Here is a 26,041-nt window from a genome sequence, read left to right on the forward strand (position 1 = left end):
GTAGAAGGCAGGAGATTTATTGGGTCCCCCTCACATTCATTAAAGATCTCAAAATCTAACTTTTGACGTTGTCTTCAAACGAAGTTACACAATCCATCGTACTATGTGTGTTGAAAGAGTGAATTTCTTCCATGTAAACATTTAAAATACACCACAATTTTGGTAAACTGAGTTTTGGTATCTCTTCATTTTTCCCCCCTTTTAAAAAATTCACTTTTCATAAAATTCATCATTTTAAATTGTACAATTCAGTGGCTTTTAGTATATTCACAAGGTTGTGCAACCATGACCGCTATCTAATTCCAGAACATTTTTGTCACCCCTAAAAGGAACCTGCACCGATTAGCAGTCACTCTCCATTCTCCCCTGTTCTTTGTGCCTGTGGATTTGTCTATTCTGGACATTTCCTATAAATGGAGTCATGTATTAGGTGGACCGGCCGTATTTCAAGGACTTAACCGCCACGGTAACCAGGGGCCACCGGATTGGACAGTGTGGGCTGGCCGCCCAATCGCTCTCGGGCTTGGGGAGAAGGCAGGTGGAAGTGGGACAGGCGGCGGCGGAGGAGGAGCCGCGGAGGGCAAGGGGCGGCCGGCGGGCGTGGTTCAGGAGCCGGCCTCAGCGGCGCTAATTGTCTCGCTCGCGGACGCCCGCGGCGCGCGGGGATGGCGGGCTGGTGGCGGGTGCTGTCGCGGGGGGCCCGGCGCTACCCGTGGCCCGCGAACGTGCTGCTTTACGCCGCCCTTTTCTCGGCCGGCGACGCGCTGCAGCAGCGTCTAAGGGACGGCCCGGCCGACTGGCGCCAGACGCGGCACGTGGCCACCGTGGCCGTGGTTTTCCAGGCCAACTTCAATTACGTGTGGCTGCGCCTGCTGGAGCGCGCGCTGCCGGGCCGCGCACCGCGCGCCATCCTGGCCAAGGTGCTGTGCGACCAGGTGGTCGGCGCGCCAGTCGCCCTCTCGGCCTTCTACGCAGGTGAGTGGCCTAGGGGGCCAGGGCCGGGGTGGGATTGAGTGAGGGAGCTGGAAGCCCGGGACTGGGCAGTCGGGAGCAGGAGCCGGGGTGCAGGGGACTGAGCGTCCGGACTAGGGGGCCGGCGTCGGGGGGCCAGGCCGGGACTGGAAGCGGGGACAGGGATGCTGGGGACTGGGGATGGTGCTGGGGGACGCGAAATCGGGGATCTGGAGGGTTTGGGGGTCGGTGGCTCAGGGGCTGGGAGGACAGGGCCAGGGGAGGGTCAGGGGAGAGTGTCAGGGTTGGGTTCCTGAGGGCTGGGACTGGGGGTGAGGGCTGGGGGACTGCTTTAGGCTTGCTTTGGTAACCAAATCCTCTCCATGTTAAAGCCCAGAAAAAATTTAAGGGAATCTCGGACCGGTTCTCCACACGGTTTTCAATGGCTGATTTTTTGGAAATAGATTGCCAGACCTTTCTTCTGAGGTGCCACTGGGTGGATTTAAATTTCTGACCATTCAGTTAGCCGCTGAATGCTTGACTGTTTGCACCACCCAGGGACTCCTCCTCAAAGCACTAAACCCCAAAGCCCTTGCCTGGACTCGATTCCAATTCATAGCAACCCTCTAGGGTAGAGTAGAACTGCCCCATAGGGTTTCCAAGGCTGTAATCTTTATGGAAGCAGACCGCCACGTCTTTTTTCCGTGGAGTGGCTGATGGGTACAAACTGCTGACCTTTCGGTTACCAAGTGAGCGCTTGACCACTGCACCACCAGAGGTCCTTCTTCAAGGCAGTACCTATTTAGAAATTACATGAATCAGATGATGCTTTGTGCCCGGCCACCTTGGAACCCAATGAAGTGATTGCGATTAAGAGGTCTGGTTTGGGAATCAGACACCCGGGTTGGACTCTGTCTGCTATTAACCTCCTGAAGCCCTTTGCCTCCTCTGTAACTCTACCTACCACAGAGGATTGTTACAAGGGTCAAATGAAGTAAATCACATAAAGTGCTTAGCGCTTAATGCTGGGAAAGTGGAACACAGTACAGCACTATCATTATTTGACTGGGTTTTTCTTATGAGTCTGGTCCTAAGAATCCCCTGAAATTGATTTAAAAAGCCCTTATTTGCCCTTCCTCCTAACACGGAACGTCACTTTGAGAACTAAGGTGCACCTAACACGGAACGTCACTTTGGGAACTAAGGTGCACCTGACTCATACCATGGTATTTTCCATCACCTCATATGTGTGCAGAAGCTGGACAGTGAATGAGAAAGACCAAAGAAGAATTGATGTCTTTGAATTTAGTGTTGGCAAAGAATATTCAATATACCATGGACTGCCAGAAGAACGAACAGATCTGTCTTGTAAGAAGTACAGCCAGAGTGGTTCTTAGAAGCAAGGATGGTGAGACTTTGTCTCGCTTACTTTGGACATGTTATCAGGAGGGACCAGTCCCCCAAGAAGGACATCATGCTTGGTAAAGGAGAGGGTCAGCAAAAAAGAGGAAGACCTTCAATAAAATGGATTGACACAGTGGCTGCAACGATGGGCTCAAACATAGCAACAAATGGCACAGGACTGGACAGTGTTTCATTCTGTTATACATAGGGCTGCTGTGAGTCAGAACTGACTTGACAGCACCTTAACAACAACAACAAATACCTGTCATGGATTGAATTATGTCCCCCCCCAAAATGTGTGTATCAATTGGGCTGGGCCATGATTCCCGGTATTGTGTGATTTTCTTATATGTTGTAAATCCTGCCTCTATGATGTTAATGAGGGAGGGTGGGGGGCAGTTGTGTTAGGGAGGCAGGACTCAACCTACAAGATAGGATTGTATCTTGAGGCAATCTCTTGAGATATAAAAGAGAAGTGAGCAGAGAGACAGGATGACCTCATACCACCAAGAAAGAGGTACCAGGAACAGAGTGTGTCCTTTGGGCCCAGGGTCCCTGCGCAGAGAAGTTCCTAGTCCGGGGAAGATTGATGAGAAGACCAAGAGAGAGAGAAAGCCTTCCCTTGGAGCTGACACCCCAAACTTGGACTCTTAGCCCATTTTACTGTGAAGAAGTAAATTACTCTTTGTTAGAGCCATCCACTTGTGGTATTTCTATTATAGCAGCAGATGACTAAGGCACACGTAACAGAGTTGGGGAAGAATTTTTAAAGTGCACCCATTTTTACACCCTTTCTAAAATAGGAGGGTTTTGTTCTTGCTCCCTGAATTTCTTTTCAGAGGGGCTAAAAACCAAAGTTTTCAAAGTGTTTTTAGGAAGGCTAAATTGGTGCTCTGCTTTCAAACTCTGACTAGAAAAGTTACCCATTGCCCTTGAGTCAATTCCGACTCATAGCGACACCATAGGAGAGAGTAGAGCTGCCTCATAGGATTTCCAAGGCTGTAACCTTACAGAAGCAGACTGCCACATCTTTCTCAAGCAGCATGGCTGGTGGATTTGAACTGCTAACTGTTTGGTTAGCAGCCAAATACTTAACCACTGTACCACCAGGGCTTTTCCAACTAGAATAGTATTGATAGAAAATTTGTAGTTACCAGAAATACCCAGGGCCCATCAACCTTTTCTAAAAAGAATGAAATTAACATTTTTTATTTGAACAAATTTGCAGAATTTAGAAAATCCCATTGCTGTCAAGTCAATACAGAAGAGAAAAATCGCCAATAGTCCCACTATCCTAACACTATTGTTTTGTGAATTCTCTTATAATATTTTTTTTAAATAGCATTTTATTGTGTTTGTGTTTTTGGTGAAAGTTTACCTAGCAAATTAGGTTGCCATTTGACAATTTCTGCACAAATTATTCAATGACACTTAGTTACATTTTTCACAATGTGTCAGCATGTGTTCTGGTTGTTCCCTTTCCAGTGCTCTAGTTTCCCTGCCTCCTTATCTTCTCATCTCTGCTTTAGAGTGATTGTTAGCCTTTTGGTCTTATTATAGATGGTTTTTTAATGGGGCATAATACTCACAGATCATATCCTTTATTTCGTGTGCCAATTTGATTTCACTGAAAGGTGACCTCAGGATAGTTTTGGTTCAAGGTTTAAAGAGTATCTCAAGGCGATATTCTCAGAGTCTCTTACTGATTTTTTTTCACGTAATCATTCTGATATTATTTTTATAGTGTGCTATTCTCCCTTCCTAGTTATCATTTCTTTAAAATTTAGCTAGATTTAGAATGTAGATTATTTTCTCTTTTCACTGTTGGATCAGAAGGGAGACACTGAGTGTTAGTGGCGGTAACTTTGCATGTTGGAATAGGAAACCTGAATATGAACTCTTATACAGAAATCTTCCCACTGAATCTCCTAATACTCATTTGCTCTTATGTTTCTCTAAATAGGCATGAGTATTCTCCAAGGAAAGGATGATATATTTTTGGACCTGAGACAGAAATTCTGGAATACATATAAGGTAAGATGGACTTTTGAAAATGTAATCAAGGTCTTTTTGTATAATTTTAACATTAAATGCATTTTAATAAAAATAGTCTTAAATTAGTGCTTCAATGGTGGGCACAAGGGTCAAATACATATATATACATATATATATACATATATAGTGTTTTAGGTGAAAGTTTACAGCTCAAGTTAATTTTACATACAAAAATTTATACACATATTATGTGACACTAGTTGCAATCCCTGTAATGTGACAGCACGCTCCCCTTTTCCAACCCAGGTTTCCCGTGTCCATCCAATCAGCTCCTGTCCCTTCCTGCCTTCTCATCCTGCCTCTGGATGAGAGCTGCCCATTTGGTCTCATGTATCTGCTTGAACTAAGAAGCACACTTTTCACGAGTATTATTTTATATTTTATAGTTCAGTCTAATCTTTGTCTGAAGAGTGGGCTTCGGGATTGGTTTTAGTTCTGGGTTAGCAGAGCGTCTGGGGGCCATGGCTTTGGGGCTTCCTCCAGTCTCAGTCAGACCATTAAGTCTGGTCTTTTTATGTAAATTTGAGTTCTGTTCCACACTTTTCTCCTGCTCAGTCAGGGTCTCTCTGTTGTGTTCCCTGTCAGGGCAGTCATTGGTGATAACCGGTTACTATCAAGTTCTTCTGGTCTCAGGCTGATGGAGTCTCTGTTTTATGTGGCCCTTTTGTCTCTTGGGCTAATATTTTCCTTGTTTCTTTGGTGTTCTTCATTCTCCTTTGCTCCAAGTAGGTTGCTCCAAATTGATGCATCTTAGATGGCCACTCTCAAGCTTTTAAGACCCCAGACGGCACTCACCAAAGTGGGATGGAGGACATTGTCTTAATAAACTTTGTTATGCCAGTTGACCTAGCTGTCCCCCAAAACCATGGTCCTCAGACCCCAGTCCCAGCCACTCTGTCTCACAAAGTGTTTGGTCCAGTTGTGCTGACTTCCCCAGTATAGTGTGTCGTCCTCCCCTTCACCTAAGATGATTCTTGTCTACTATCTAGTTAGTGAATACCCCTCTCCCTCCCTCCCCACCCTCATAACCATCAAGGAATGTTTTCTTCTGTCTTTAAACCTTTTCTTGAGTGTTCATGATAGTGGTTTCATACAATATTTGTCCTTTTGTGACTGACTAATTTCACTCAGCATAATGCCCTCCAGATTCATACATGTTGTGAAATGTTTCCTGGATTCATCATTGTTTTTTATCATTGTGCGTGTGTAGCATATTTTGTTTATCCATTTCTCTATTAATGGGCACCTAGATTGTTTCCATCTTTTTTGCTATGGTAAACAATGCTGCAGTGAACATGGGTGTGCATATATCTATTCATGTGACGGCTCTTATTTCCCTAGGATATATTTCAAGGACTGGAATTGCTGGATCATATGATATTTCTATTTCTAGCTTTTTAAGGAAACGCCAAATTGATTTCCAAAGTGGTTGTCCCCTTTTACATTCCTACCATCAGTGCCTTAGGGTCCCAGTCTCTCTACAACTTCTCCCAACATTTATTATTTTGTGTTTTTTGGATTAATGTGAGTCTTGTTGGGGTGAGATGGTATCTCATTGTAGTTTTGGTATACATTTCTCTAATGGCTAGTGATCGTGAGTATTTCCTCATATATCTGTTAGCCACCTGAATGTGTTTTTTGGTGAAGTGTCTGTTCATATCCTTTGCTCATTTTTTAATTGGGTTATTTGTCTTTTTTGTTGTTAAGGTGTTGCAGGATCTTGTAGATTGTAGAGGTTAGACCCTTATTGAATATGTCGTAGCCAAAATTTTTTTCTGTCTGTAGGTTGTCTTCTTTTTTGGTGAAGTCTTTTGATGAGCAGAAGTGTTTAATTTTTAGGAGCTCGTGGTTATCTATTTTCTCTTTTGGTGTTTGTGCATTGTTAGTTATGGTTTATGTTCTGTTTATTCCATCCATTAAGGCTCCTAGAGTTGTCCCTATATTTTCTTCTATAATCTTTATCATTTTAGAGTTTATATTTAGGTCTTTGATCCATTTTGAGTTAGTTTTTATACATGGCTTGAGGTATGGGTTTTGTTTCATTTATTTGCAGATGTATATCCCGTTGTGCCAGCACCATTTTTTAAAAGAGACTGCCTTTTCCCCATTTAGCAGACTTTGGGCCTTTGTCAAATATCAGCTACTCTTAGGTGGATGAATTTACATCTGGATTCTCAATTCTGTTCCATTGGTCTGTGTATCTGTTGTTGTACCATTACCAGACTGTTTTGACTACTGTGGCAGTATAATAGGTTCTAAAATCAGGTAGTGTGAGGCCGTCCACTTTGTTCTTCTTCTTCAATAATGCTTTACATATCCAGGGCCTCTTCTCTTTCTGTATGAAGTTTATGATTTGTTTCTCCATCTCGTTAAAAAATGATACTGGAATTTGGATTGGGATTGCATTGTTTCTGTAGATCTCCTTGGGTAGAACTGACATTTTCATATTGTTGAGTCTTCCTATCCATGAGCATGGTATGTTTTACCACTTATGTAGGTCTCTTTTGGTTTTTTTGCATTAGTGTTTTGTTGTTTTCTTTTTATAGGTCCTTTAAGTCTCTGGTTAGATTTATTCCTAAGTGTTTTATTTTCTTGGGGGCTATTGTAAATGGTATTAATTTGATTATTTCCTTTTCCGAGTTCTCTTTGTTGGTATAGAGGAATCCAGCCTATTTTTGTATGTTTATCTTGTGTGGTGAGACTTTGCTGAACTCTTCTATTAGTTTCAGTAGTTTTCTTGTGAATGCTTTGTGGTTTTCTGTGTCTAACGTCATATCATCTGTAATTAGGGGTACTTCTACTTCTTCCTTACCAATCTGGATGCCCTTTAGTTCTTTGTTTTGCCTATTGCTCTGGCTAGGACCTCTAGCACAATGTTGAATAAAAGTGATGATAAAGGGCATCCTTGTCTGGTTCCCCTTTTCAAGGGGGATGCTTTCAGACTCTCTGCATTTAGAATGATGGCTTTGTTTAAATGCCCTTTATTATGTCAAGGAATCTCCCTTCTGTTCCTGTTTTGCTTAGAGTTTTCATCATGATTGGATCATAGACTTTGTCAAATGTCTTTTTTGCATTGATGGATAAGATCATGTGGTTCTTATCTTTTATTTATGTGATGGATTACATTGATTGTTTTTCTAACATTGAACCATCCCTGCATAGCTTGTATGAATCCCACTTGGTTATAATGAATTATTTTTTTGATATGTTGTTAAATTCTATTGGCTAGAATTTTGCTGAGGATTTTTGTGTCTATATTCATGGGAGATATTGGTCTGTAATTTTCTTTTTTTATGGTGTCTTTACCTGGTTTGGGTATCAGGGTTATACTAACTTCATAGAATGAGTTCGGGAATATTCCATCCTTTTCTATGCTCTTAAATGCCTTTAGTAGTAGTGGTGTTAACTCTTCTCTCAAAGGTTGGTGGAATTCTCCAGCGAAGCTGTCAGGGCCAGGGCTTTTTTGTTGTTCTTGTTGGGAGCTTTTTTTATTACCTCTTCAAACTCATGTTACGGGTTTATTTAGTTTTTCTACCTCTGTTTTTGTGTTAGTTTTGGTAGCTAGTGTGTAACTAGAAATCTGTCCATGTCCTTTAGATTTTCAAATTTGTTGGAGTACAGTTTTTCATAGTATTCTGTTATGATTCTTTTAACTTCAGTTAGGTCTGTTGTGATATCGCCCATCTCATTTCTTACTTGGGTTATTTGCTTCATCTCCTGTTTTTCTTTTGTCAGTTTGGCCAGTGGTTTATCAATTTTGTTGATCTTTTCAGAGAACCAGCTTTGGTCTTGTTGACTCAGTTTTTTTTCTATTCTTTGTTTCATTCATTTCTGCTCTAATTTTTATTCCTTTCTTCTGGTGCCGGAAGGCTTCTTTTGCTACTCTCTTTCTATTTGTTTGAGTTGTAGGGTTAATGTTTCAACTTTGAACCTTTTCTTCTTTTTGAATGTGCGCATTTATTGCTATAAATTGACCGCTTAGGACTGCTTTTGTTGTGTCCCAAAGGTTTTGTTAGGATATATTTTCATTCTCATTTGAGTCTATGAATTTCTTTATTTCATCCTTGATTTCTTCTGTAACCCAGTAGTTTTTGAGCAAGGTGTTTTACAGTTTCCATGTATTTGATTTTTTTCCTTTGCTTTTCCTGCTATTGATTTCTACTTTTATGGCTTTATGGTCAGAAAAGATGCTTTGTAATATTTCAGTGGTTTGGGTTCTGTTAAGACTTGCTTTATGGCCTAATATGTGGTCAGTTCTGGAGAATGTTTCATGTGTGTTGGAAAAGAAAATATACTTGGCTGCTGTTGGGTGGGGTGTTCCGTACATTCCTGTGAGGTCAAGTTGGTTGACTGTGGCCTGATCTTCTGCGCCTTTATTGAGCTTCTTTCTGGATGTTCTGTCCTTCACTGAAGGTGGTGTACTGAAGTGTGGAGCTGTCTCTCTTTTCAGTGCTGTTAGAGTTTGTTTTATGTATTTTGGAGCCCTGCCGTTGGGTGCGTATATATGTATTATGGTTATGTCCTCCTGGTGTATTGACCGCAAGGGTCAAATATTTTAGCAGTGTGATCTTAAATTTGTTTTGGTAGATGAATGAGAAGCAGATTTAAGAGCATCTATATTTCTGATGGGTCGATATGATGGGTAGGAAAGGAATAATATCTTAGAAGTTTAGTCAATGTTTACAATGATTTCTGACTTTATTATAGTTAAGAGGATTTTATTTTACCAGTGAATTTCGTTTAGTAAACTTCGAAGCCCAAAGGGGTTATTACAAAACAGTAATAATAGAATGCGAGTGGTTTAATGGAATTGTTCCCACGTTCAGAGCTGGTATTTCCAGGTGTGCATCCTGCTAAGTCCCTATGAAGGGAACCTTCTTAACATCACAGACATACTTACGGAGAAGGATAATGTTTCCCAGGATTATTCTTAGGCTTTGAAGCAAGTCACCTATTGTACTGTTTGCTCAGTACAAATCTGTACAGTCCTGTCCAGTAAATATTTGTTTATTCAATGAAGATTTATAGAACAATGTGCGTAAGACCTAGCAAAATCAGGGATGCTTGCCATCTCGGGCCTGGAACATGGTTGATTCTTTTACTCACAGTGAGGTAAAATTTCAGGATTCCAGAATGTACACGGACTGGCCACAGGTTTCAAATGTATGTAATTTCTCTTATCATAAGCAGTGCCAGACAATATCCAGCTACTTTTCACACTGCCCCTAGCATCTTATGGTGAAGGGTACCAAGCCCCAGAACTGGTATCACCCACCTGCTGGTTGGAGACAGAGGACAGGGAGCTTGAAGGCACTGTGTTCCCAGATCCCCTATTCTCAGGAATAGTTCCTTTTCAAAATTGTTGTTACTTCCCCTTGGGGCAGAAATTGTGGGCCCATGGTGACATCCAAATGTGATCTTCTTCTGCCTAGTTTTGAAAAAGGGCACAAGTTTTTCCATTTTATCATAGGTCCTATGGCGATATATACATCTAACCTTTAAAAAAAAGAGCAAGTAAGCAGAATTTTGAAAGAGGGGGGCTTTAAGCAGGAATTTGTAGATGTTTCTAATTTTCCTCTCTTATTGCAAACATGCACGCTGCTTTTTTTTTGGCAGAAACACAGGAACCTTTGTGTACCTTTTTAAAAATGGTGGGTACACAAAATAGTAAATGTTGGAGAGGTTGCAGAGAGACTGGAACACTGATACACAGCTGGTGGGAATGTAAAATGGCACAACCACTTTGGAAATCAATTTGGCGGTTCCTTAAAAAACTAGAAATAGAACTACCATATGATCAGCAGTCCCACTCCTTGGAATATATCCTAGAGAAATAACAGCCTTTACAGGAACAGATACATGCACACCCATGTTCGTTGCACCACTGTTTACAATAGCAAAAAGATGGAAGCAACCAAGGTGCCTGTCAATGGATGAATGGATAAATTATGGTATATTCATGCAATGGAATACTACGCATCAATAAAGAACAATGATGAATCTGTGAAACATTTCATAACATGGAGGAATCTGGAAGGCATTATGCTGAGTGAAATTAGTCAGTTGCAAAAGGACAAATATTGTATGAGACCACTATTATAAGAACTTGAAAAATTGTTTAAACACAGAAGAAAATATTCTTTGATGGTTATGAGAGTGGGGAGGGAGGGAGAGGGTTTTCACTAATTAAGCCAAAAACCAAACCCACTGCTGGTCAAGTCGGTTCTGACTCATAGCAACCCTATAGGACAGAGTAGAACTGCCCCATAGAGTTTCCAAGGAGCGCCTGGCGGATTCGAACTGCCGACCTCTTGGTTAGCAGCCGTAGCACGTAACCACTACACCACCAGGGTTTCCTTTCACTAATTAGATAGTTGATAAGAGCTATTTTAGGTGAAAGAAAGACAACACACAATACAGGAGAGGTCAGCACAGCTGGACTAAGCCAAAAGCAAAGAAATTCCTTGAATAAACTGACTGCTTTGAAGGCCATCGTAGCAGGGGCAGGGGTTTGGGGACCATGGTTTCAGGGGACATCTAAGTGAATCTGCATAATAAAATCTATTAAGAAAACATCCTGCATCCCACTTTGGTGAGTGGCGTCTGGGGTCTTAAGTGCTATCAAGTGGCCATCTAAGATGCATCAACTGGTCTCAACTGACCTAGAGCAAAGGAGAATGAAGAACACCAAAGACACAGGTAATTATGAGCCCAAGAGACAGAAAGAGCCACATAAACCAGAGATTCCATCAGCCTGAGACCAGAAGAACTAGATGGTGCCTGGCTACAACCAATGACTGCTCTGACAGGGAACACAGCAGAGAACCCCTGATGGAGCAGAAGAGCAGTGGGATGCAGACCTCAAATTCTCGTAAAAAGACCAGAATTAATGGTCTGACTGAGACTAGAAGGACTCCGGTGGTCATGGTCCCCAGACCTTCTGTTAGCCCAAAACAGGAACCATTCCCAAAGCCAACTCTTCAGACACGGATTGGACTGGACAATAGCATAGAAAATGACACTGGTGAACAGTGAGCTTCTTGGATCAAATAAACACATGAGAGACTATGTTGGTATCTCCTGTGTGGAGGGGAGATGAGAAGGCGGAGGGGGTCAGAAGCTGGCCGAATGGACATGAAAAAAGAGATTGGACGAAGGAGTGTGCTGTCTCATTAGGTGGAGAGCAGCTAGGAGTATATAGCAAGGTGCGTATAAATTTTTATATGAGAGACTGACGATTTGTAAACTCTCACTTAAAGCACAATAAAAAAAATGCTAGATAGCAGTCCATTGTCAAAAAATAAAAAAATAAGGCCCATTTATTGTTAAAAAAGATGGGTACGATGAATTAGTTTTTTTTTTTTTTTTATGCCATGAGATAGGACCCCTGGTGGTGGAGTGCTTAAAGTACTTGGCTGCTTACCAAAAGTTCAGAAGTTCGAACCCATCAGCCACTCCACGGGAGAAAGATGTGGCAGTCTGTCCCCATAAAGATTTACAGCCTTGGAAACCCTATGGGGCAGTTTTACTCTGTTCTGTAGGGTTGCTGTGAGTCAAAGTTAACTCAGTGGCAGTGGGTTTGGGTTTGGTTTTTAGTATGTATGGCCATGAGGAGAAATGGGCTACCAGTAGTCTGAAGACTAGCCCTGTTCGGTGACTTTCCTGAAGATCTCCCATAATAAGTTGTCTGCAAGACATTGTGCTAGGCATTAGTGGAGGATACAAAAAGTACCTAAAGCACAAACACTGTCCTGAAGGAACATTCTGTCTAGTGGGATAGATGGACAAATATATAGATGTGGATTAACCAGGATACTTGAAGCAATGCTGTCAGCGTACACTGGGTCCTATAGCAGAGGAGCACATAGCACTGCTGGAAGTGTGGGGATCAAGGAAGGCTTTCTAGGGCAGATGATGCCTGAGCTGAATCTTAAAGAATATGTGGGAGATAGGCAAATACTTGGAGGAGGGACATTTCAGGAGCAGAAGGAGCATAACAAAGAATGCATAAAACACTGTAATATATCTGTAGGGGAGAAACCACAAGCAGTTTGGTATTCATAGAGTGGAAAATATGATAGACATTTTCCTAGAGTGTAAGATGAGTTGGCAAGGAACTAGAAATGAGTGTGGATCTTGCAGGTTGTTGAATGCCATACCAAGGATCTTGAACTTCAGACTTAGGTTTTAGTGGAAATTAAGGGGTAATTGTTACAAAGTTCAAGGAGCCCTGGTAGCACAGTGCTTGAGTGCTTGGCTACTAACCAAAATGTTGGGCGTTTGAACTCACCAGTCACTTCCTGGGAGAAAGATGCGGCACTCTGTTTTGGTAAAGATTACAGCCATGGAAACTGTATGGGGCAGTTCTACTGTTTTCTGTAGGGTTGCTGTGAATCGGAATTCATTTCATGGCAATGAGTTTGGTTTAATGAGTTTGTAACCAAGTTTACATAAGAAATAATGAAGCATTGGGTATAGGAATGATTTGAGAAGTATTTAAGAGGTAGAACTGATGGGTTTTGATGATAGATTGGGTGTTGATCTAGGATAATCTACAGGTTTCTGCCTTGAGGAACTTCGTGGGTACTGATTGATCACTTAAGATAGAACATAAAGGAAAGGGGGCCAATTTGAGAAGAAAGTTAAATGAGCTTATTTTTATTAGGGATATAATGATTCCAGATGCATTTAGGATATTCAGAGGTGCTCTGGTGGTGCAGTGGTTAAGCGTTCAGCTGCTAACCCAAAAGTTGGTAGTTTGAACTGACTGTAATCTTTGTAAAGATTACAGCCTTGGAAACCCTATGGGGCAGTTCTACTCTGTCCTACAGGGTTGCCATGAGTCAGAATCGACCCAACAGCAACGGATTTGGATATTCAAGTGAAGATGCCAGATGCACAGGGGAGAGTTCAGAGCTAGAGATACTACATATGGGAGAAGATGGGTTAAAATAAGGCTCTTAGTTCAAGCTTGATGAATGAAACCGAGAGCACAAATGTTAGGTGTCAGAAGAAAAGAAATATCCCAAAAGAATCTGTCACAAAAGGCTGTCGTGTAATCCAAGGGATAAGTGAGAGTATTGGTGGTTTGTTGCTGAACTAGTCCCATGCCCAATCTAAGTTGCTTTGATAAATAGAGGGGAGGGAAGGAAGTTGTCTAGTTTGTTTTTTACTTGTAAGTAGTACTTGAGGTTTTTTGTTTTGTTTTTAACACAGATGACTTGTACTTTCTCCTTTCGCCAATTGTAATATGGGGGCTCGAACACATTGTCTCTCAGAAATATACGTGATATTACAGATTTTATAGTTAGAACCTTTTATTTGGAAATCATTTCAAATGTACAGAAAAGTTACAACAGTAGTTTGAAGAACATCCATATACCCTTTACCCAGATTTACCTATTGTTAACATTTTGCCCCGTTTGTTTTATCATTTACTTGATCCATCTATCCATCCTTCCTGCCATCTATCCGTCCATCTATCTCATACGTTTTTCTGAATTGTTTGAAAGTAAGTTGCACACAGAATTAACCCTTTACCCCTAGATACTTAAGTATCTATTTTTTAAGAGTAAGGATGTTCTCTTATATAACCACAATGATACATTTATTGTTGCATTTAGGTGTCAGGTCTCTTTGTTCTTGTTAGGTGCTGTTGAGTTCATTTCAACTCATAGCAACCCCATATGACAGAGTAGAACTCCTCCATAGGATTTTCTAGGCTGTAATCTGCTGCAAAGGACCTCTTTAAAGTGTTGAAGAGCAAAGATGTCACCCTGAAGACTAAGGTGAGCCTGACCCAAGCCATGGTATTTTCAATCACATCATATGCATGTGAAAGCTGGACAATGAATAAGGAAGACCGAAGAAGAGTTGACGCCTTTGAATTGTGGTGTTGGCCAAGAATATTGCTCCTTAGAAGCAAGGATGGTGAGACTGTGTTTTACATACTTTGGACATGCTGTCAGGAGGGATCAGTCCCTGGAGAAGGATATCATGCTTGGCAGAGTACAGGGTCAGCGGAAAAGAGGAGGACCCTCAATGACGTGGACTGACACAGTGGCTGCAGCAATGAGCTCAAGCATAACGATTGTAAGGATGGTGCAGGACCGGGCAGTGTTTAGTTCTGTTGTGCATAGGGTTGCTATGAGTCGGAACCAACTCGATGACACCTAAGAACAACAATAGTCTTTACAGGAGCAGATTGCCAGAACTTTCTCCTGCAAAGCTGCTAGGTGCATTTGAATGTCAGCCTTTTGGTTAATAGCCCAATGCTTAACCATTGGACCACCATATCTCTTTAGTCCCCACTAATCTAAACATTTTCTCAGGCCATTTTTATATTTTATGACACTGATGTATATTTGTTTTATACTTTATTTTATTTGTTGTTGAGAATATACACAGCAAAACATGCACCAATTCAACAATTTCTACCTGTACAATTCAGTGACATTAATTGTTGTTAGGTGCCGTTGGGTTGGTTCTGACTTACAGTGACCCTATGCACGACAGAACTAAACGCTGCCCGGTCCTACGCCATCCTTACAATTGTTGTTATGCTTGAGCTCATTGTTGCAGCCACTGTGTCAGTCCACCTTGTTGAGGGTCTTCCTCTTTTCTGCTGACCCTGTATTGTGCCAAGCATGACGTCCTTCTCCAGGGACTGATTCCTCCTGACAACATGTCCAAAGTATGTAAGACGTGGTCTTGCCATCCTTGCTTCTAAGGAGCATTCTGTCTGCACTTCTTCCAAGATAGATTTTTGTTCATTCTTTTGGCAGTCCATGGTGTATTCAATATTCTTTGCCAACACCACAATTCAAAGGTGTCAACTCTTCTTCGGTCTTCCTTATTCATTGTCCAGCTTTCACATGCATACGATGTGATTGAAAATACCATGGCTTGGGTCAGGCTCACCTTAGTCTTCAGGGTGACATCTTTGCTCTTCAACACTTTAAAGAGGTCCTTTGCAGCAGATTTACCCAATGCAATGTGTCTTTTGATTTCTCGACTGCTGCGTCCATGGCTGATGATTGTGGATCCAAGTGAAATGAAATCCTTGACAACTTCAATCTTTTCTCTGTTTATCATGATGTTGCTCATTGGTCCAGTTGTGAGGATTTTTGTTTTCTTTATGTTAAGGTGCAATCCATACTGAAGGCTGTGATCTTTGATCTTCATTAGTAAGTGCTTCAAGTCCTCTTCACTTTAAGTAAGCAAGGTTGTGTCATCTGCATAACGCAGGTTGTTAATGAGTCTGCCTCCAATCCTGATGCCCGGTTCTTCTTCATATACTCCAGCTTCTTGTATTATTTGCTCAGCATACAGATTGAATAGGTATGGTGAAAGAATACAACCCTGATGCACACCTTCCCTGACTTTAAACCAATTAGTATCCCCTTATTCTGTCCGAACAACCGCCTCTTGATCTATGTAAAGGTTCCTTATGAACACAACTAAGTGACATTAATTACATTCTTCAAATTGTGCAGCCATTCTCACCCTACTTTTCCTGATTATTCCTCCCCCGTTAACCTAAATTCACTGCCCCCTAAGATTCCTATCTCACCTTTTGAGTTGCTGTTGCCAATTTGATCCCATACAGATGGATCTTAGAAAAGCATAAAGCTTAAGGCAGACATTCTTTTACTAGTTAAACTAAAATATTGTTTGGTTTTAAGAAGACTTCAGAGTATATTTTTGGTTTAAGGTTTAAGATTATCTCAGGGCAATAGTTTCAGGGGTTTATCCAGCCTCCGTGGCTTCAGAAAGTCTGGATTCCATGAGAATTTGAAATTTGGTCTGTATTTCCTCCCTTTTGATCGGGATTCTTCTATAAAATCTTCGATCAAAATGTTTAGTAATGTAGCTGGGCACCATCCAGTTCTTCTGATCTCATGGTAGCGGAGCAGTAGCTTTTTTTTTTTTTTTTAATTTTTATTGTGCTTTAAGTGAAAGTTTACAAATCAAGTCAGTCTCTCATATAAAAATTAATACGCACCTTGCTATATACTCCTAATTGCTCTCGCCCTAATGACACAGCACACTCCTTCCCTCCAATCTCTCTTTTCATGTCCATTCGGCCAGCTTCTGACCCCTTCCGCCTTCTCATCTCCCCTCCACACAGGAGATACCAACATAGTCTCTCATGTGTTTATTTGATCCAAGAAGCTCACTGTTCACCAGTGTCATTTTCTATCCAATTGTCCAGTCCAATCCGTGTCTGAAGAGTTGGCTTTGGGAATGGTTCCTGTTTTGGGCTAACAGAAGGTTTGGGGACCATGACCACCAGAGTCCTTCTACTCTCAGTCAGACCATTAATTCTGGTCTTTTTACGAGAATTTGAGGTCTGCATCCCACTGCTCTTCTGCTCCATCAGGGGTTCTCTGCTGTGTTCCCTGTCAGAGCAGTCATTGGTTGTAGCCAGGCACCATCTAGTTCTTCTGGTCTCAGGCTGATGGAGTCTCTGGTTTATGTGGCCCTTTCTGTCTCTTGGGCTCATAATTACCTTGTGTCTTTGGTGTTCGTCATTCTCCTTTGCTCCACGTGGATTGAGACCAATTGATGCATCTTAGATGGCCACTTGATAGCGTTTAAGACCCCAGACGCCACTCTCCAAAGTGGGATGCAGAATGTTATCTTAATAGATTTTATTATGCCAGTTGACTTAGATGTCCCCTGAAACCATGGTCCCCAAACCCCCTCCCCTGCTACACTGGCCTTTGAAGCATTCAGTTTATTCAGGAGACTTCTTTGCTTTTGGCTTAGTCCAGTTGTGCTGACCTCTCCTGTATTGTGTGTTGTCTTTCCCTTCACCTAAAATAGTTCTTATCTGCTATTTAATTAGTGGAAACCCTCCCTCCCTCCCCGCCTCATAACTATCAAAGAATATTTTCTTCTCTGTTTAAACTGTTTCTTGAGTTCTTATAATAGTGGTCTCATACAATATTTGTCCTTTTGCAACTGACTAATTTCACTCAGCATAATGCCTTCCAGATTCCTCCATGTTATGAAATGTTTCATGGATTCATCATTGTTCTTCATCGATGCGTAATATTCCATTGTGTGAATATACCATAATTTATCTATTCATCCATTGATGGGCACCTTGGTTGCTTCCATCTTTTTGCTAGTGTAAACAGAGTAGCTGCTCTTTTTGTTGTTGTTGTTTGTGACACTAAAATTTTTGAGGTCCTGCCCCCTTTTTTAAAAATGGCATGTTCCTCTTTTTGTGTTTGTATGAGTTTTCTCATAATTAGATTCAGGTTACACGTTACTAGATTTAAGTTATACATTCCTGGCTGGAACACTCCCTATGTCTTGTTGTGTCTCAGTACACCACATCTGGAGGTCAACAATGTCCACCTCCCAGGATTGGAGATGTTAATTTTGATCACTTGGCGAAGGTGTCTGATTTTTCCACTGTAGTATTACCATTTTTTCCCTTGAAACTAATAAGCCGTCTGCAGAAAGGTCCTTTAAGGCCATGCAAATAAATATCTTGCACCTCATCAGAATATCTGTCTCCGCCCCTAGATTTTGCATTCGTTGATTATTCTGCCTAAACCAGTCTTTACTGTGACGATTGCAAAACGATGTTCTTTCTAGGTCCAGCTCTAGTGCCGCATTTACCAGGTGGCACTCAGCATTCTACTGTAAGCAAGAGCCCACTCTTCTCTCTCGTTTCCTTACTTACTTATTTCTCTATTTTTTTTTTTTTTTGTATGGACTCAAGAACCCTGTTTTCCCCCCATGGTTTACAATTCATTCTGTGTTTATTTTTGGTGCTCCATTGTCTCAGATTTGGCCAATGGAAGCCCCTTCAAGCCAGTTCCCATGTCCCTGTGACATCCCCACCTTTTTTTCTTTTTTAAACACTTTCTTCCTTTCTGACATAATATGATATTCTAGGCTCATCTTTACCTGCCCTGCCTCAGCTATGGAATCAGCCATTCTCTGAGGAGCCCTGATTCCTTTCAGCTGGGAATGATATTGGAGATTTGGGCACTACATGATAGTGTATTCTGACAAGAAGAAATTGCAGTGAGAAGTAAATACATGGTGGGGTTTAGTTTTCTGACTATTTTTGCTCAAGTAATAATCGAAATTGACTAGATGCAACTAACAACAACAGTAAATTCTTAAGTGAATATATACTTGCCTTAGTTATTTAATGGTGCTGTAACAGAAATGCCATAAGTGAACGGCATTAACAAAGAGAAATTTATTCTGTCACAGTCTAGGAGACTAGAAGCCCAAATTCAGGGTGCCAGCTCTAGGGGAAGACTTTCTGTGTCGGTCTGGGGCAAGGTCCTTGTCATCAGTCTTCCCTGGTCAAGGAGCTTCTCCGTGCCGGGATCCCGGGTCCAAAGGATTCACCATTCTCCTGGCTGTTGTTTCTTGGTGGAATGAGATCCTCATGTCTCTCTGCTGTTTTCTCTCTTTTATATCTCAAAAGAGATTGACTTAAAACACAACCTAATCTTGTAGATTGAGTTCTGCCGCATTAATGTAACTGCCGTTAATCCCACCTCATTAACATCATAGAGGTAGAATTTAAAAAGCACAGGAAAATCACATCAGATGACAAAATGGTGGACAGTCACACAGTACTGGGAATCATGGACTAGCCAAATTCTGTCCCCCCCACATTTTGGGAATTCAATCCATAACAATACTTAAAATAGCTATTTTTTGCAACTGCTTATTGTAGAAACTTTAGAAAACAGTTTAGTAAAAAGAAGAAAATAAATCTTTAATACAACTTCTAAAGATTATTTTGAAGACTTCTAGCTTTTCCTTTTTTTTTTGAGATATAATGTACGTATCAAGTCCTCTATTTAAATGATGAATTTTTATCAGAATGTACAAGGTAAAGCCTGTTAAAATATGTATATTTAAAATATTTTGCAATACACAAAAATGTCAGCAAATCGTTTTCATACAGAATGGTTTGGTATATAGTTTTCAGAAATTTATCGATTGATCCTGTATTTTATATATTCCTTCATCATTTGCTTGTGCTAGCAGGAAAATTGCGATACGTAAATATATGTTGTTATTTCAGAAGCAGCTGTCGTCCAATATTGGTACTGATTCTGGTAGATACCTCATTCTGGACCTATGAATATAACTAATAAAATGTCTTGTACCTAACTTGTTCTGTATTTTCTGTGCCCCCTCATTCCTGGAGGTCTTAGAGTAGTAAAATAGTTTAGTGGCCTATTGGTTAAGAGCTACAACTGCTAACCAAAAGGTGGGCAGTTCGAATCCACAAGGTGCTCCTTGGAAACCCTATGGGGCAGTTCTACTCTGTCTTATAGGGTCGCTTTGAATAGGAATCGACTCGACGGCACCAGGTTTGTTTTTTTTTGTTTAGTCTGAAATATAATATCACCTTGGTATTTCCTAATCTTTTATACAGTGAACTGTGGGATTATTTTATGTGATTAAAAGGCATTCCACTAAGCATAATGGTTTTAAATTTCATCCATGTTGTGGTATGTACCCGGGCTTCATTTCTCTTTATGGCAGAGTCATATCCATTGTATGTATATACCACATTTTGTTTATCCATTCATCTGTCGATGGACATTTGGGTTGTTTGTACCTTTTGGCTACGGGGAATAGTATTGCAGTGAACATTGGTGTATACGTGTCTGTCTGTGTCACTGCTTTCGTATCTCTTGGGTATATACTTAAGAGTGGAATTGCTGGATCGTATGGTAACTCTATGGTTAACTGTTTAAGGAACCGCCGAATTTTTCCACAGCAGCTCTACCATTTACTTTCCCACCAGCTGTGGATGAGGGTTCCGATTTCTTCATATCCTTATCAACATTTGTTATTTTTCTTTTTTGTTGTTATTCTTAGCCATCCTAGTGGTAGTAAAGTAGCATCTCACTGTGGTTTTGATTTGCATCTATTTAATGGCTAATGAAGGAGCCCTAGTGGCACACTGGTTAAGCACTTTGCAGCTAAACGGAAGGTTGGTAGTTTAAACCCACTAGCTGCTCCACAAGAGAAAGATATAGCAATCTGCTTCTGTAAAGATTAACAACCTTAGAAACCCTACGGGGCAGTTCTAATTTGTCCTATAGCGTCGCTGTGAGTTGGAATCTTGACGGCAATGGGTTTGGTTATTCTGTTTGTTTGTTTAATGGCTAATGACACTGAGCATATCATGTGTTCGTTGGCCATTTGTATGTCTTCTTTGGTGAAATGTCCGTTCGGGTCCTTTGTCCATTTTTCGATTGAATTGGTTGTCTTTTTCTTGTTAAGTTGTAGGAGTTTTTTATATATTCTGAATATTAAACCCTTATCTGAGAGTATGGTTCCCCAAAATTTTCTCCCAGTCTGTAGATTCTCTCTTTGCTTTGTTGATAAAACTATCTGGTGTACAGAAGTTTTTAATTTTGATGAGATCCCATTTATCTATTTTGCCTTTTGTTGCTTGTGTTTTCAGTGTCGGTTATGCTGAGTGAAATAAGTCAATCAGAAAAGGACAAATATATGATCTCAGTAATATGAAATACCTAGAATAGGCAAATGTATAGAGATCAGAGTTTAATAGTGGTTACTAGGGGCAGGAGGGAGGGGGAAAGAGGGAACGATTAGGAAGCACTGTGTTTCTGTTTATGGTGATAGAAAATTTCACAGTGGATATTGGTGATGGTTGCACAACATGATGGATGTAATTGGTCTCAATGAATTGTACATGTGAAAGATGAACTGGCAGATGTTGTGTTTATATTTTTACAATAACAACAAAAATTTTAGAAAGGCATTCTAATACAGTTTTTCTTTGTTGCAGAGTGGTCTGGTGTACTGGCCTTTCGTGCAGGTGAGTTTCAAACCTACCCAGAGTGCTAACTCATGGCTTCCATTTATATGGAGTCCTAACAGATTCTTTCTTCTGTTCCAGCTGACCAACTTCAGCCTTGTTCCCATTCACTGGAGAACAGCTTACACTGGATTCTGTGGCTTTCTCTGGGCCACCTTCCTTTGCTTTTCACAACAAAGTGGTGATGGCACGTTGAAGTCAGCTTTCACCTTTCTTCGTGTAAAGGAGGCCAGTGCAGTTGAAAGGCCCCAAGAGAAATGAGAAGCCAAGGACTCCCTTAGAGAGACTACATTTTTTCCTAAAATTCAGTGGATCACCTACAGATGAAATACTTTCTTTACCAGTTGCGTGCTTCATTTTGGGAATTATTATCCCATAGACCCATTTCTTTATTAATTATCCATATGATTATTTAAAATTTGATTTAAACCACCTCTTTTTCCATTCCAGTCTGAAAGTGTAAAAGGTATAGAACCTCTCTTACTTTCACTTCTTTAATATGGTGGTTATTGTCAATGACAGGGACGATATGGCACTTTGTAATTATTAATGCTTCTAGTCTAATATTTTAATACCAGTTGATGTAAGGAACCCAGTTTTGATTGTTTACATGCTTATTCTAAAGTCTCAGGTTTCTTCTAAACACTTTTAAGTCAGATTACCTTTTGTACCTTATAATAAATTTCTATTTACGTGAAATTCAATCAAGGAGAATATAGGGTAACCAGATTTTTTTCCCCAAAAATACTGTATAATAATTTATTGTTACAATGATACTGAAGTTCTGTAAATACATTTTGTATCATCAAAAAAAAAAAAAGATTAGCACATGATCAGTGCAATGTGTATCGAATATATTTTATTACTTTCTTGTACTTTTATAATTTCTGTGTTAGATAATTTTTAGTTAGTGCTTTTTAGTTTTATGGATATTTAATTGCCTAAAGCACCCCATTTCCTAGACTTACAAAATAAGCAGAACATTTGGCTCTTTTTTTTTTTTAACTGTTCATAATCTGATATTCTATTTATTAGTTAGATCTTTACAGATATTTGCCACTATAAAAATACAACAGACAAGCGGGCTGGAAATTTAAAGCTACACAATCCTGACTTCAGAGAGACACTCCAGCTCCTTTGAGCTGCGTGTACTTTTCCAACAATTTCCCAGTGGCTTTAAATTTTTTTAAATAGTCTTAAGATGTTCCACATGGAAGCAATTCCACAACACTCACATACACAGAGAACAGTGAAAGCTGCAGACACGAGGCGACCAGGAGAACTCAGGACTTGTACCTGGTGGAGTAGTCCTTTGGAGACGCCACCAGATCCCGGCCCTTGCACCCTTCTAGGTAGAATGTCCTTATGGTGTCGATCATTTCCTGTTTATTCTCCAAGGCTCCAGTTAATCGCGTTGTTGCCAGTCCCCAAATCAACCATTACGTGCTTGTTCCTGAAGAAAAGCATGACAATGCAAGGATCGGGTAACTCATACATTTCGTTGAAGCTGGGTACTTCTGTAATATCCACAAGATAAATAAATAAAATAACCCTAAAAATTTTAACTTTAAAAGAGGTGTGACATCCAAACAGCACCCATTACTTGGCAAGGATGAACCCCCACCTATCTGCCTTTTGTTAATACACGTAAAGTCTGTTTCCTAGCTAACAGCATCTTGCCGAGTTCTGCATAGATCTGGAGAGCCACGACCTTCGCGTCTAGCCATCCTAGCCTCGCACTGATGACAGGGGTCTGGGCATCACTCAGCGTTTATGCCGCCACCTTTTCAGCTATGCTCCATGGAACTTCATTTCCATACGAATAGCATCTAAGTCGTGTCCAAACGGAGTGATGATGATGCGGTCCTCCTTGGAAAGGATGACCTGGTCCACCTGCCAACCGTTGTGTTGATGTGGAAGCATGTACAACACCTCCACAGAAGAAGAAACAAAGCTGCCGTACGTTTGGCTTCTGATAGAGTGAATTAAGTTTTTAAAAAATCTAACTTTTTTCCCCCCTGCGGAAGGAAGGATTGTAATGCACAGAGTTTCAGAGAAAATAAGTACCCCAAATTTCACACTGATGTTGTTTTAAAAATCAGTGCTTTAAGAGAAATCTTTATACTTTAAGGGGAACATGGGAAACTTAATTCAGCCTTTCAGTTCGTATAACCTCAAAACCAGTGGGTTTTAAAGTTGTGGAAATAACTTAAGGGGTTTCAGCAAATTTCACCTAAGAATTAAACCACAGTTCCGTTGCATTCAATGGAGTATTTCATGAATTTCGAGATACGAAGTGCTTAACTGTTAATCGCTTCATCTGAAGAATTTATATATTTAAGATTAATTTGAGAATGTATACTTAATATTTCAATCATAATTTATACAATCCAATATAAATTTATATAAATTGCAAGCATGTAGTGTCTAAGTATATAATTTATCTGAATTTAATAGGTGTTAATATATTGCATTATTGGGACAATAGTAAGGGCATTTCTAGATGGTTTATTTCTACACTAATTTGTTATTTGCATTGTTTTAAAAGTAGCTAGTACAATAGAAAAGCTATTTCACAATACATAAGGCAAATTTTGTTATTAAAGAAGTATACCCATAGTAGTTACACTAAGTGCTACCTGCCAGTCTCGTAGATGAACTTCAGCATTACTTTTGTGTTGGAAAAATAGTGTTTGTATTTTGTCTGAAAGAACTTGGGAGCATGTCATAGGAAAACAGACCTGGTCTGTACTGTCAAGGGGGAAAGAGCTTATTATTTACAAAAGGTACAGAGTATAATAGCCTTCACTCAATAGTGTAAAGACTGTTTGTACTATCGAGAAAATACGGCATTTTAGTTTTGCCTGGATTTTTGCAAATAATGCAGTTTAAATTTCCTGCAAGAGTATTTTTGTGTTTCGGTGTGCGAGGTAGAGCTTACTTTGACTAACACAGTGTATAACCAATGATGGTTGTACAATATGCATTGTATTAGTATTAAAATGCTACCATCCTTAATAAAAAAGCCCTAGGACTTCCAAGGTTTGGAACCAAGCAGGTGACCCCTGCTCTTCCTCCGAAGTTTCACTGTTCCCTAAGATTTCTTTAGCTTCATTGTGCGTTGCCTCACCATGGTGCCCTGGCTCCATTAGAGTCCCTTAGCAGAGTTGAGATAGACTGGATTTTCCAAACAACCTACCTAATACATATGAAAAACAAATGGGAAGTTTATAGGGTACCAAAAGCCTTAGAAAAAAAAAAAGGCTTACGGAATATTGGTTTCTGATCCAATTTAGTTAGCTTATTTTATAGCTGGAACTCAGGGCTCACAGATCCTGTCCTTAATCCAGGTATTTGAGGTATCAGCCTTCTAGCCTGGTGGTCCCCGGGTGGTACAAACAGTTTGCACTTGACTACTAATCAAAAGACCGGCAGTTCAAACCCACCCAGTGGCACCATGGAAAAAAGGTTTGGCGATCTGCTTCTGTAAAGATTATAGCCAAGAAAACCTTATGGTGCTCTGTTCTACTCCATTACACATGGGGTCGCCATGAGTTGGAATTGACTTGATGGCACCTAATAACAACAACAACCCTGACAGTACCTTCCTGGTATTCCTTTTTTTTCAATAACCTGATCATCGCCATATGACAATACCATTTAGCCATCCATCACCAGGAAGCTGTCTTGTTGGCCCTTCTGTCACTAAAATCAAGAGACCCTGAGTCCCATCTTCTTTGGACTCCTGGTTTCCATTTTCAGTCTCAAAGATATGCCTCTTACCCACGTAGCTAAGAAATGATTTCTTCATTCAGCAGATATCTTCCCCCTACACAAATGGATGTGACTCCCCCTAGAGTCTACCAGTATGACCATAGCTGCATAAAATAACCATAACCCTTATCTAAATAAATCAATAAATACTATTAAACAGCCAGTGTGGGGATATAAAGAGGATAAATAACATAACGATAGCTGTGTTCAGGAAGTTCACAGTCTAGCTGGATGTATAAAAACTGATAACCACAGGTTCTCAAGACAGCATCTGGGACAAGTTGGGATGGTTAAAGTACTGTGTCAGCTTGGTTGGGCCATGATTCTCAGTGGTTTGGCTGTTATGTAATGATGTAATTATCTTCCATTTTGTAATATGATGTAATAACCTCCATGATGTAATCTGTAATCAGCCAATCAGTTGTAAGGGAAGTTTCCTCAGGGGTGCGGCATGCATCCAATATATATGGATGTTCTGACAAAGCTCACTGACTTTTGCTTACTCTGGATCCTGCATTCAACTCGTCATCATCTGACCTCTGGTTCTTGGGACTTGAGCCTCCACAGCTTGTGAGCCAACAGCCTGCCATCTGACCGTCTGATCTTGGGCTCGTCAGCCCCTGTAGCTACGTGAGTCAGGAGAAGCCTCCCGTCTGACACCTGACCATCAACTTGGGCCTTACCAGCCTCTACAACTATGTGAGCCATTTCCTTGAGATAAATCTCTCTCTCTCTATGTATATAAATATATATATATATATATATATATATATACACTTTACTGGTTTTGCTTCTCTAGAGAACCCAACCTAAGACACAAGTGCTTAGCAGAAAGCTTGAGCACTAGTCAAGTAATACCACCCAGCTGTAGATTAATGGCATAAGCAGTAGGTACTGTGAGTTTAAGAGGGAAACAAATCACAGTGAACGGGTAATCAGGGAGGGCTTCGTGGAGGAGATATTTCAGCCGGGACTTGTAAGGATGGAAAGGCTTTGAGGGTCTGTGAACTA

General features: G+C 40.6%; 1 protein-coding gene and 1 pseudogene across 2 annotated transcripts in view; one reads left to right on the plus strand and one right to left on the minus strand.

Moving 5' to 3' along the window:
- The first annotated feature begins 665 nt into the window (after positions 1-665).
- The window catches only part of MPV17L (MPV17 mitochondrial inner membrane protein like), a 30,955-nt gene continuing 5,579 nt past the window's right edge, over positions 666-26,041 (plus strand). Inside the window, exons 1-4 of one of the 2 annotated variants that reach the window (XR_010323643.1) lie at positions 666-975; positions 4,319-4,389; positions 21,227-21,256; positions 21,338-25,729. Coding sequence is in view for 1 of the 2 variants with exons in the window: in XM_003421883.3 (XP_003421931.1) it covers positions 666-975; positions 4,319-4,389; positions 21,227-21,256; positions 21,338-21,517 (591 nt within the window). In the remaining variant the exon portion in view is untranslated. Of the gene's footprint in view, positions 976-4,318; positions 4,390-21,226; positions 21,257-21,337; positions 25,789-26,041 lie in introns of those variants that run through there. The other variant, XM_003421883.3, reaches the window with a different exon arrangement.
- LOC135232971 (thioredoxin-like protein 4A) lies at positions 22,468-22,929 on the minus strand (annotated as a pseudogene).

This window comes from Loxodonta africana, chromosome 12, assembly GCF_030014295.1.
Source record: "Loxodonta africana isolate mLoxAfr1 chromosome 12, mLoxAfr1.hap2, whole genome shotgun sequence".
Taxonomy (NCBI): Eukaryota; Metazoa; Chordata; class Mammalia; order Proboscidea; family Elephantidae; genus Loxodonta; species Loxodonta africana.